This window comes from Engraulis encrasicolus, chromosome 2 (assembly GCF_034702125.1).
Source record: "Engraulis encrasicolus isolate BLACKSEA-1 chromosome 2, IST_EnEncr_1.0, whole genome shotgun sequence".
Lineage (NCBI taxonomy): Eukaryota > Metazoa > Chordata > Actinopteri > Clupeiformes > Engraulidae > Engraulis > Engraulis encrasicolus.
This window is the reverse complement of record NC_085858.1, coordinates 11,419,008-11,432,650: the sequence shown is the minus strand read 5'-3', so window position 1 is coordinate 11,432,650 and position 13,643 is coordinate 11,419,008. Positions and strand designations below refer to the sequence as shown.

Here is a 13,643-nt window from a genome sequence, read left to right as displayed (position 1 = left end):
ACACAAGTGAACACTGCACACAACGAAATTGCATTTATGCCTCACCCGTGCAAGGGGGCAGCCCTCAGTGGCGCCCCATGGGGAGCAGTGCGGTGGGACGGTACCATGCTCATGGTACCTCAGTCATGGAGGAGGATGGGGGAGAGCACTGGTTGATTACTCCCCCCACCAACCTGGCGGGTCGGGAGTCGAACCAGGAACCTCTGGGATGCAAGTCTGACGCCCTAACCGCTCACCCATGACTGCCATATACACATATACACACGCAAGCACGCGTGCAGACAAGCAAGCACGCACGCAAACCAAATACACACTTACTAATGGGTCAAAATGGCAAGCAAGTTGGTCTTTTCTACCTGACAAACTGAAATTTCACCAGCATGTAGCCAGTTGGCTGATGTTAATTTAGAGCCTTGCTGGCAGCAACAGTGAGAGAGGGTGCACGCTCAGTACAAGTTGCCAACAGCCACGGAAACAAAATAACAGACAGCAGGCCATAAATTCTCTGCGGTGCCTACAGTACACACAGCCAGCTTTTTCTCCATCATCAGTCTTAGGAACGACAGCTTTTAAGAAGTGGTGGAGTGCACAAAAGAGCAGAGGTACCACATTGCCCAACTCAAAGTTCGGATGATATTGCAATGGACACCAATTTCGATTAAACACATTTGAAGCATTTTCAAATGTCGGAAAACAGATTTGGAATTGCTAATCACAAACGCCACCATATCAGGGAGAGACGTGATGGTGGTGGGCATTTTTGATGGGCATTTCCTTTCCTGTTGAGTCCATAGAATGTAAACACGTTGTCATGTATGTGCACACATCCGAATCCACTTTGCATTTGTGCTCCAAAGATGTCAGCTGTATTCAATAAAATCATGCAACAGTCCAATCTATTTTCAAAGCAAAAAAGGCAGAGTGTGCATGGCATGCCAACCATTTCCTACTCCACAGAACGTGCAGTCAATGGCCCAAGCCCTTTAACATCCCAGTAAGCCCCCCGACCCTCGTGGCCCCTTCACACAACACACAATCGCCGTCACCCCCTGTGCCTGTAATTAGAGTGCTGCCGTGGTCCTGATGCGGGAAAATGGAGGAGCGCCACTCTTCTACGCGCCAGTGCCATTGACCCGCTGTGACCGGTAATTGTACCCTCCTCATAAAAGCCAATCTTCCTCCTTTCAGCTGCACTGGAATGGGCTGAGCTGGACTGTGTTTGGATTGGAGGCGTTTATATAAGGAAGCAAAGGTGTGTGTGTATGTCTGTGTGTGTGTGTGTGTGTGTGTGTGTGTGTGTGTGTGTGTGTGTGTGTGTGTGTGTGTGTGTGTGTGTGTGTGTGTGTGTGTGTGTGTGTGTGTGTATGTGTGTGTGTGTGTGTATGTGTATGTGTGTGTGTGTGTGTGTGTGTGTGTGCGTTTTAGAGGGCGAGTGGCTTGGTGGTCATTCAGGGAGAATTTCTTTTCTCTGCCCACCATCTCAAAAGAGGCGTGTTCAACATCTAACAGTGACACTGCTTTCCTGTGATCTTTGCTCGCATTCAGAGAAGGAGATCAAAGAGTTCAGACAGACGGTCTCAACTGGGATTTAGATCTTTCATGTTTGATCTCCACACTGCCAGTGTGGACATGATGTCTGTTGTGCATAGCCATCGTGTACAGCAGTTATTGGTTTGCACTGTAAAGTTCTTCCATTAGTAATGAGGGACAGTGTAAGGCCAGTGCTGAACAGTGATATGGTTTCAGAAAAGAAAAGAAGGCTACCAAACTCAGCAGAAGAATGCAACACCCTCACTCTCACTCTCACTCTCACTCTCACTCTCACTCTCACTCTCACTCTCACTCTCACTCTCACTCTCACTCTGTGTGTGTGTGTGTGTGTGTCACAACAATCAAAGAACTAAGCCACATAAATTGACTACGTCAACATATGTCTTCTTACAACATATTATGTTGTCTATAATTCAATTATGAGTTCAATACAGACAACTGAAATGAAAGCAGCACTGCTCATTTCTAAACAATTTGTCTGGTAATCAATAATGACTATTTATTAGGACTACTTAACGCAGACAGATTTAGCCAACATTTGCAGTTCAAAATGAACACCAGAACGCTGATGGAGCATCGGTTAACGTGCTCTTAATGTAGCCTCCAATCAAGGGTGGGGTTGATGATTATGAGCTGCCCTTTCACACTACAGTGCTACTAAAAACAGTGTCTGCCTACCACCATACTGACTGACATGTACAAAAAGTAATTTTCACTGTCGAATGGAAGTGAGAAAACAACATGAATTGCCTTCAGTGCGCACAACACAAAAAGTCACTCGCTTTACAGAGCTCAGCTACAGACCTCGGAATCAGAACACATGCAGTGCCGTATGGCGTGAAATTTACTAACAAGTTGCAACATGTTGATGATCCCATACTGGGTCCACCCCTCTTGAGTGCAGAAAAGAATGCTTTTTAAATTGGACAGTGGACAAATCAACCTGCAGGTTGTCACATACCTTGACACTGGAATCCCTGCTTCCCGAACCCCCTGCAAAATGGAAAAGAATGTATAATATTAATGCAATGTTTACAGCATAGTTGACCCCATGATCACACACCCCTTTTAGTATGTAGCGATGTTCTTCTTGTCGTCGATTTATCTAGGCCATATTGTTTATTTCCCCCCATTATAAAAGCACAGAAGGGAGCATTATATTTTAAAACAGGATAAACTGTGATCTCGTTCCTGTCCAAACATGACGATAACGCAGTGACAGTGGATTGTGGTTAAACATTTAACGAGAGGGATACATCAGTTTAAAAGTACTTTCAAGCGACGACTTTCCACCTGTTTGCAGGAATGTGTGTGATGGATGAGTTGTGGTGAGGTACGACTCTACCAGAGGCGCGCCTCGTCAGAACTAGCTGTTGCTCACCAGATGAAGTCCGTGCAGTGGCTGCAGAAGGTTGGCTGCTTGAAGAAACGGGCAATAAACTTATGGTCCTTCACTTCGTGCACATTCTTCTGTCTCAAAGCGCCCTGTCGAGCAAACCCTCTCGGTGCGCTCCTCTCCTCTCCATCGCTGTTATTCTGCGCTTGGTCAGCCATTTTGAACACGGAAGTATTAAACTTGTAGTTTTGTGAATTCAAAAAAGTCTGCCAGACAGCACACCGACGCGGACGAGACGTTAAAAGTACAGTTGTGTCTTGTCTTCAGCTCAGTGCGGCGAATTGTGTCTTCCGTCAGCGCGCAATTGCGTCCGTCACCGGAACATTAAGGAGAGGGAGAGCCCGAGCAGCACCGAACGCTGGCAGCCTGACATGTGATGGTTGAAACTCCTCCCTCCGCACCAACACCTTTTCGCACAGCATCAGATAGTGTCAGTAGGATGTAGCCTACTGTATATCGTGTCACTTCACTTTCGCGAAAGCAACTTAAATAGCCTGTCAAACCCTCTGCAAAAGTGCCACAGCATTTCCGTATGTCGAGACCAGTGACCTGATCTAAAAGGCATTTACTCAGGCTTAATTTAAATAAGGGATAGCCAGTACACAAGAAGAGATTCCTTGTAAAACTCAACCATGCAAAGCAGCAAACACACTAATGCCATGTGCACTTTTCAGGGTGGTGGCTAAAATGAATTGCATGTCCATGACACAGCCGATGGGAAAATTCCCTCTTGAGACCCACCAGACTTGTTGCATGTATACTCTGAGGGGTGAAGGCTTACTCTCCGGTTCCACAATGAAACATCACAATCATACAGCAGTCATTTGCAACACAACCGCAAAAAAACAGTCTAAAAGACAGATCATACTGTTTCATCTTATTGCCAGACTCAGAGCAGGCGACAGGGGTGGACAAACGGGTTAGTTGTCCCAGGCCCAGGCAGATGGGGGTGGCAAGAGTTTGGCTCCTATTATATTGTATTAATTAAGGAACGGGCCCTTTCAAATAATTTTGCCCAGCGCCCGGAGAAAGCTTTCAGTGGTCCTGGGCAGACTTAAAGGTATAGCATAATGTGTGAGGCACCCTGATTCTTCTCAGCTCCCGTTAGACAGAGGATCCAGTATTTTTCCACTTGCTGTTTCTCTAATAACTGATAATGTCTCCATGCACTGAGCCTGCAATATTAGTCTGTTGAAGTAAGCAGGGCTTATTTAGCCTTGTTATATAAATTCCCTCTTGTATGTTGCACACACACCCAGCTCACAGAGCACACAGACAGAAGCTTTTTCACCGCTCTCACTCTTCTATGACGCACAAACAAGTGGGTGGCAAGGACAGAAGGGAAAGAAGCATCCATGGAGAACACAATACTACAGTACAGTGCTGCACAGGACCGTTGGCTGCAAGAGATGGATGTTGGCAGGGCAGGAGTGGCTATCTGGCATAGCAGGCATTTCCCGGTGGGCCCGACACCCTCGTGGGCCCCTATTTTCAGAAATGTAATTAAAAAAAAAAAATTGCCCACTGCTGAGTCAGTTGTGCGCCGCTAATGATGAGGGGCGCCTTTAAGCCAAAAGTGCTCAGGCCCTATTTCTCGCCCAGACCAACCCTGGAGGTAGGGCTGAGGTTTGTGTCTACAACAGACAGGGGGGGCAGTTTGAACTTTGGAATGGACAGGGCTGACTAATAACGTAGCAACTGGATGCTGACTTTATGGATATCGGCTTGGTTAATTTTGTGTGAAGGACGAGTCTTTATTACAAGGCCATGAAAGCAGCTCAGGGATCAGGTGGATGTCTAGCAAGTGATGTACGGATGTTTGACCTGGCCTGGGTATGTTTGACCTGGCCTGGGTATGTTTGACCTGGCTTGGTTCTCACGCAGATGGATGTCTCTCATGAAGTTGAGCGAAAATGCACGAAGGGTCTGCATGAGAACCAGGCCAATGTTTGACCTGGCCTAGGTATGGATGTTTGACCTGACCTGGGTGGGTATCATGCGGTCTCAGTGGTCAGGTCAGGGATGTGTAGGTTTATAAATGCGCACGCACGCACACACACACACGTACACGCACACACACACGCACACACACGCACGCACACACACACACACACACACACACACACACACACACACACACACACACACACACACACACACACACACACACACACACACACACACACACACACACACACACACACAGATATGTATCAGGAATAAGTGCATCCACATACACACATGCAGTCTCTCTCTCTCTCTCTCTCTCTCTCTCTCTCTCTCTCTCTCTCTCTCTCTCTCTCTCTCTCTCTCTGACATACACGCTCACACCAACATACAGTGCACACGTTGAGATTACATAAGACTGCAGATTATCACGGCATATGAGAGCTGCAATTGTACAGTAAGCAAGGTGTGCGTGTTAGATCCTACGCCAGTGAACGCACAAGTGGCTATTAACAAAAATCTCCTCTCTGCTCTTCCCCACAAGACAGACTCCCAACTTAAATGTTATGAAATGAGCACAATATCAGTCCGCTCTGGGATACTGGACCTCCTCTTGCAAACGTCAGTGTCCGCAGAACACTTAAATGCACCATTTAAAAAAAAAAATCTTAGCTTGTTTTTCACCCACTCATTCTCTCTTTCTCTTTCTCTTTCTCTTTCTCTCTCACTCTCTCTCTCTCACACACACACTCACACTCACACTCACACACTCACACAGACACACAGACACACACAGACACACACACACACACAGACACACACACACACACACACACACACACACACACACACACACACACACACACACACACACACACACACACACACACACACACACACACACACACACACACACACAAACACACTCATCATGGCTGACTTCTGTAAAGATACGTATATGAATATTGCACACTGCACAACACATCTATACACATTTGTTGAACATTTTGGGAAATTGACATTTTTGTATTGGGCATTGCATTGCATTGCAAAATGCATTCATATAGGTTTAAAAAGTACATTCTCAAAATATTTGAATGGAAGGTATTCACACATACAGTAGATGATAGGATTTCTGTACAGTCATTACCAATAATAAAATGCAAATGTTAAAAGTGGTGGATACATATATATATATACTGGACTTCCATATATATACTGTATACACTGTATACTGCATGATATTTCTTTAATGTAGGCTATGTACAGTATGGTATTTCTTTAAAGAGGAGGTTAGCAAATATCCTGACTGTGAGTTTTGCACGTGTGTGAGGGGGTGCGAAGAGCCCCGGGGTCCGGCCCTGAGGGATCCAGCATACCTGCTCCGCATGCCCTCCAGCAGGTCACTGATACGCACCCACTCACATCACCACCACGCATACTAAACTCCCAGCAGCAGCCCTCGCATACAAACATGAACTTGCTGACTGATACAGACGGTGCTGGAGGTCTATCTAGTTTGTGGCTATACCAGGCAGTATCAGATTGTGTTGTTGATATATTTAACTACTGCAATAAAATTGTAATAGAGGCCTTGGCTGTGGCTTAAACAGCTAAGGCAACATACTGTTGCAGCGGGGACTTGGGTTTGATTCTGACCCGAGGTCAGACTAGTCTAATATCTGCATTGTGTTGTGTTGTGTAACAAATTCATGATCCACACCGGAGCTACGTTGTCATCATCATTCTATACTGATGTCACTCTGGTTAAACAAAATACAAGTAAGACATCAGTCGACGGAGTAAATCGCCTAAGTCCGCTCCTCTTCCCAGGACATAAGGTTGACAGATCATCCCCCATATCTCTCTCCCAACTATTCCTCTTCTCTTCACTGTCACTACCAAATAAAGGCATAAAAGGCCCCAAAATATTACATGCAATCGTGTGTGAATGTACTCCAAAACCTGAAGCAAGTCCAACCAGATGCCAGCTGCCAGATTAACAATGGTAAAGGCTGACCCCTGCTGGTCAATTATTACAGAAAAAAACTGCTTCCTCGCAACTGCAAACCACAGTAACTGTTGTGGCTGACCTGTCTCTTTTTCCGTGTGACTTTGCGATACAGAGAGAGATTTATTTAAATTTCCATTATTTTCCTGAGCAAATTTGTTGATGTAAAAAGAAATGGAGCTGAAGAAGATGGGTGAAGAAACTCAGCTGTGTCCACGAGGACGTTAAACAGGAACAGCAGAGGAAAAGTACTCTGCCCCCTCCATCCTCCACTTTTCATTCCCTCCTTCCTTCCTCTCTCTTACCTCTGCTCCCATCCTCCATCCTCCACTCCCCTCTCCTCCTCTCCACGTATCTCCTCTATTCTGAGGGGGCATACAGTAGCAGGTATAGGTGCACTGCATCTATTCTACTGTACTGCACTCTGGTCATACATGACCTCCACATGAACAGCTTGATGTAGGCCCCACTATTCTCATCTCCAATTCTCCTCCTCACCACCCCTACAGTATATTTGCAGCCAGTGAGCCAGCCAGCTAATTAAAAAACACAGGGGAGGGGGAGAAAGCGTTGCCTCCGAGTTTCCATGGAGATGCCCTTCTTCAAAGAAACCAGACCCAAACCACCACACAATCTCTCTCTCGCTCTCTCGCTCTCTCTCTCGCTCTCGTTCTCTCTCTCTCTCTCTCTCTCTCTCTCTCTCTATCTCTCTCTCTCTCTGAGTCTTGAATGAGAATAAAGCTAAGGTGTGCACATTGAAGCAGTAACATGCTTAGACAGCACTCACACATGATGTCCTAAGCAATGCTGCAAATTTGTACGTGCATTACTGTATCAATGTCCACAAACATCACATGTAAGCCTAAAAAAGAACAGCAAATTCCAATCCCATTTCAACCCTTAACCTCCATGTGTGGCAGCAGCTTTCTCAATATCCTCCAATATTTTAACTGTATTCAGGGCTTGACACTGGCACCTGTCAACAGGCCAAATGCTGGTAAAACTTGTTTGTGGCTGGTAACAATTTTAGTGACACTAATTTGGCAGGCAGCTTATTCTGTGGTCTCACATATCAGAATGGTGTAGGCCAGGGGTGTCAAACATACGGCCCGCGGGCCGCATCCGGCCCGCCAGAGGGTTCCATCCGGCCCGGATGTTTTTACATTTTTTTTATTTTTTTTTTTAAAGAAATAACCGAAATGCGCAATTACGGCCCTCTGGGCAAAATCGAGACCTGCATGACATTAACCCAATGGTCCCTCTGTTACACTGTATATATGTAGTGTACATCACACTTCTATTATAAATAGTGAATTTGTACTGTAACAGGCATTTGATAAAGCTCATATATTATAGACCTCATATATAGAGATAAAATGTTAATACTTCTTATTCGTATTGTATTGGTATTGTTTGTAATTAAATAATAAATATAATTGGATTTGTATTGGTTCCTATTAAGCTCAAACTGGAAACGGGATGTTAGAATGCGTGAAAATGCAGGAAATTACATATAAGAAATACAAAATTTTCTGGGGGAAACCCCTAGACCCCCTGCCAAAATGAACTGTCCCATATTCAATTCATTGACGGTTGGTAATGAATTAATGAAGTCAAGGAAATTTTGCATAGGATTATCAGTATTGCATTACTTTCTACATATTCAACACACTTACAACGTGATAGTACTGAACACTAATCCTCTGCTTACGTTTTTTTTTTTTTTTTTGCGATGATGTTACTAATGCGGCCCGCTTGAGGTCCACATGGATTGTATGTGGCACCCGGTCCAAAATGAGTTTGACACCCCTGGTGTAGGCTATATTCTGTACTTTGCCCCTTGTGTATCAATTATTTATATTTAAGTTCAAGAAAAAGCTCAGCTACTCAGTTTCTATTTGTTTGTTTTATTTCCATGCACTCATCTTCTTGCTTTAAGCACCTCATCTTCTGAGGTTTGATGTGCAGCGCCATGATAAAAAAAACCTGGCTGGTAGAATAGCTAGCTAGTGACTCAGGAAAACCACTAGCCACAGTGGCCGGCAAGCGAAAAAGTTAATGTCAAGTCCTAGCTGTATTATAACATGTCGATATCTACAGTACAGGCAGGTCTCTGTGCTGTTGAGTTCTCTTCCTGGTAAATATACAGCATTTCCTTTAAAGAAGAAAAATGATAACTATCTTTAAAGAAGAAAAACGATGACTAAAGGCTGAAGCACACAGTGTGCCTTCTCACACTTCAGTTTTTAAGGGATTGTGCAATTGAAATGACACTGATCTAAAAAGAAAGAAAGAAAGAAAGAAAGAAAGAAAGAAAGAAAGAAAGAAAGAAAGAAAGAAAGAAAGAAAGAAAGAAAGAAAGAAAGAAAGAAAGAAAGAAAGAGTAGCTCAGAACAGAACCAACACTATAACTGGAACACAGTGTGAATGTTACACCCAGTAAACTTACAGTGGCCTCTGTGATGAAGGCTTGTTCTGCAGTCTTGTGAAGATGTTTTCTCTCACAAACGCAGCAATATGTAATATATCCCAGTGACGTCTGGACTGACCTTAATGCCCTAAAAGAGAAAATAACAAGGAAGCAGGACACGGACTAAGATAGTAACACCATATGATATATAATACATATGCAACATCTTGTACAACAGTGATTCCCAAACTAGGGTCGAGACCCCAGGGGAACGAGCATGTACTGTAGGATGGTCCTAAAGAAAAGGAAATACATGTACACACGTCTATGGAAGCACAAATAGCCTATGACATGTTTAACATGTTTATATTTGGAATATGATGGGGTGTGTGTGTGTGTGTGTGGGGGGGGGTAGCTTTGAAGATGACTACAGTACGTGAGACAGGTGAGACAGGAATCCATGCAAAATGAGACAGGAATCCATGCAAAATGTAAAAGCCATAATAAGACAGTGTGAGAGTGGTGCGCGTTAAGTAAAAGTAAGTAAGTACATTTTATTTATAAAACACAGTTAAACAGTGTTTTTTGTGTTTCACACAAAATATTTAGTGCTGTGTGTGCGCTCATTTCAAAATGTTAAATATTGCTTTATAACAGCCTACCTTGAGAAAGGATAGAGATGCACTGAAAAGGAAAGAAAAAAACTATTCTTGACACTAATTTGAGAAAGTAAATCCCAGTAGACTCTTTATTTGTTCCTTCTGGCCATCCTTTATTTTTTCCCTAAACATTTTATTAATCCAAAATCATTCACAGTAGAATAATACTGACTAACAGGTTGTGAAACCATTTTAAAGGAAGGCAAAGAATAATATTCTGGGTAGCAATGATACAGGCACTGAGGATGGTCTGACTGAAACCTAAACGTTTGCACTTTTATTTATTTTCTAAACATGCAATTAAAAGTACACTATTGCATCGGCATCCAAGGGAATATTTCTCCTTTCACTGTGTTGGAGTAACATAGTGGTTATTGTCACATCTCAGAAATGCATTGCAATGTCACACCCACAGGGAGGAGCAGGAGAACTTCCTTGTAACTTGCAGAAATTGAGTTTCAGTTTGACAAGACCATCTCTGTTGCAAGGATGGCTACTGTATATTCTCTGTGAAATCTGAAATCAAAAGCACAAGTCAACTGTGTTTGCAACCAATTGCATCTTCAATAAAAACTTTAATCTTCAATAATGGTTCAGTTTACGAAACTATATACAATGTAAACTAGTGCACACTTCACCTTGCCTGGCATATACAAGTCCAAAAGATGTTCCTCCCCACCCACATTAGGATACAATAAGACCAGGCTACACCAACAGGTCAAGGTAAGGTAGTCTGCATCATAGGAGACTTGAAATGGATACCGCAGTTGCACAAACTGGGTTATTTTCACAATCGAAGCATGCATTAGTCAACCACATCTAATCAGCAACAATGACCATTGCAACATCTGAGCATTCAAACTAAGGGGTGTAACGCGCTCAACTCAACCAAAGTAAAAAAACAACTGGGTGCTCATTCCTCAAGTATTATACGAAATAAAGATAACAGGACAGCACTCCAAGTCTTGTGTTTTATTGCCCGTCAGACATTTCGGTCTTAACCATCTTCAGTGTCGGGCAAAACCCCATGATCTAATCAGCAACAATGACCATTGTAACATCTGAGCATTTCATCACAGAAAGAAAGAAGGGGCGAAAAAGAATATAGACTAATTAAACAAACCTCACAAGAGGCTGATACATTGACCAAGACATGTTATTGATATTTGGTTAATAGCAGGATTTCAGCCATGTGAACATTATTAGGCATTACCATTATTTTGATAGTTACCGCTAAATTGTTTATTTATTATTAAAATTCGATTTATTTGCACCCAAAGTTGTGTGCGCTTTAGGCCAGAGTGTGTGTGTGTGTGTGTGTGTGTGTGTGTGTGTGTGTGTGTGTGTGTGTGTGTGTGTGTGTGTTTCTTTCTTTCTTTCTTTCTTTCTTTCTTTCTTTCTTTCTTTCTTTCTTTCTTTCTTTCTTTCTCTCTAATGTACAGGACTGCATGCATATGCAAATACAACACATAAATGCTAAAATGCAGGGTTTAGGCCACATTTCGCTTAGTTCCATTCAACATATTCACCACCAGGGGAAGCAAAAGAGCGACTTTTAACTCTTGTAGAAATTCAGTTTCACTTTGAGAAGACTGTCTGATGCAAGGATAGCTATTATCTCCATCGGTGAAGGTGAAAGCATGACGTAACTGTAGTGGGCTATTTACATCTCCAATAAAACCTTAAATATTAAACAATTGTTAAGTATATGACAGATACCATGCAATATCCCAGACAAACAGGTCAAAGTAAAACCTTCTGCATTGCAGGATCTGAATTAACATTCTTACAGTAAACTGTATTTTTGGTAGCTGCATAAATCTGGTTATTTCCCCTATATGCTGCAGTCAACCGCATGTATAGTCAGCAACAGTGGCCATAGGGAAAAGAGGAGCATCTAACCACAAGGAGAAAAATGGAAATGGAAACTGAAACTTTACCACTAGATGAAACATTGGGCCACATATGTTTTTGATAACACACATTTGTATTAAATTAGTCCCACCAGATGTCATGACTTTTCCTGCATGTTTTTGAACGAATTCACTTTGCTGTGGCATGCTCTGAAAATGTGCAAGGCATACCTGCGCACCTTAAAAAAAAAAAAAATCCCTTAGGCCTACCACTCAACAGATACATGGAGTCCACACATAGAGGAAATAATCATCATTGTCATGAATTTGTTATGATTAGGTCTAATTTTTGAGATTTAAGTCTACAAACTTGCTCCATAGTTCAAATGGTCACCAGATACATATGTAATGTAATGTAATGCACACTACTTCCACAAGTGGAACACTTTATGCTACACTTAACTACCATAGTACTTACTACTCTACTAGGACATCAGGGTTTGTGTGTGTGTGTGTGTGTGTGTGTGTGTGTGTGTGTGTGTGTGTGTGTGTGTGTGTGTGTGTGTGTGTGTGTGTGTGTGTGTGTGTGTGTGTGTGTGTGTGTGTGTGTGTGTGTGTGCTAGTATTTAGAAACAAGCACAATAGCAAGACCATTTCAACATCAATATTCACATACTTTATACTGTGACCCAAGTGCAGTAGCAAAAACATAATAAAAAAGACAAGCATCACATAACATAGCATATGAGTCAGTGCTGAGTTGATAGACCTATACATAATCTCAATTTAAGACACACTAGTACAAATTCCTCCAGTTTAACATCACTAATGAAAAAAAAGTCCATCTAAAGCAGTTACACAAATGAGTCACAATTACTGACAAGGAAAAGAAATTATGAGTTCTGATAAGGAATCTTCACACACCTATAAGGGGACAGCTTAATATTGTATCATATGTGTTTTACAATCCGTGCCATGGTTTATAGGAACAAATACAGAGCCCTTATGGCTTCAAGGAACAGCATGTGGTTTCATGATAACGCCCAGGAGGTCACGTGACTTCAGGGAAGACAAGACAAAGTGAAAGTAAACTGGCCACCCCCTGCGTGCAAAGAGGGGAACTGCATGGAATTCCAATCATTTGCAACTACGATGTGTTTTACATCCATAAGCAAAACTGAAAAAGAGAGAACCAAATCTATAGACATAAGTTACGTGATGCATACCATTGTGTGGGGGAAGCACAACAGCAGACCGTTAGCCTCAAAGGACAGCAACTTAAAAAATGGTCTACTATCAGTTGAAAGATTGTGCACATCCCAGGAAAAGGCAGGACAAAGGCTGACTGTAGTTTCGGAGTGAGAGGTCCGCACACTAAAAATCTTTTTTTTTTTTCTTTTATAATCCAGCCATGAAGTAATAAAATAAAATAAAAAGGAAGTCTGCGGACCTCTCACTCTTAAAAGATGGGCTAACCATTTGGAGTCAACTTACATGCTAATAGAAACCCAAAGCAATTCAATGCATTCCAGAAAAGTATGCATTATGCATGCAACTATGCATGCATGCTTTATAACTGAGTTTTGGATTTAATTAGGCGTAATGCTCGCAGTCTAGAGAGCTGTGTAACATTTGATATGTTCTAATGCCTGTGTGAGTATGTACATGTGTGTATGTGTTTTGATCTGTCTTGCAATGTTTTGTGTGCAGGCTCCTTCACATCTTAATTTCCCTTAGGGATAAATACAGTCAATCTATTCGACAGTGTGCATAGCGACATCTAGCGGGGCCATTTATTTGGTTTCACTTTCACTTT

At 42.6% G+C, this 13,643-nt stretch overlaps 1 protein-coding gene across 1 annotated transcript in view; it reads right to left on the bottom strand.

Moving 5' to 3' along the window:
- The window catches only part of LOC134467845 (protein kinase C beta type), a 173,564-nt gene extending 170,247 nt beyond the window's left edge, over positions 1 to 3,317 (bottom strand). The window contains exons 1-2 of the mRNA XM_063221805.1: positions 2,933 to 3,317; positions 2,513 to 2,544 (exon numbers count right to left, since the gene is read on the bottom strand). Coding sequence (XP_063077875.1) covers positions 2,513 to 2,544; positions 2,933 to 3,105 — 205 coding nt within the window. The 5' untranslated portion in view covers positions 3,106 to 3,317. The remainder of the gene's footprint in view (positions 1 to 2,512; positions 2,545 to 2,932) is intronic.
- Between the last annotated feature and the right edge of the window lie 10,326 nt (positions 3,318 to 13,643).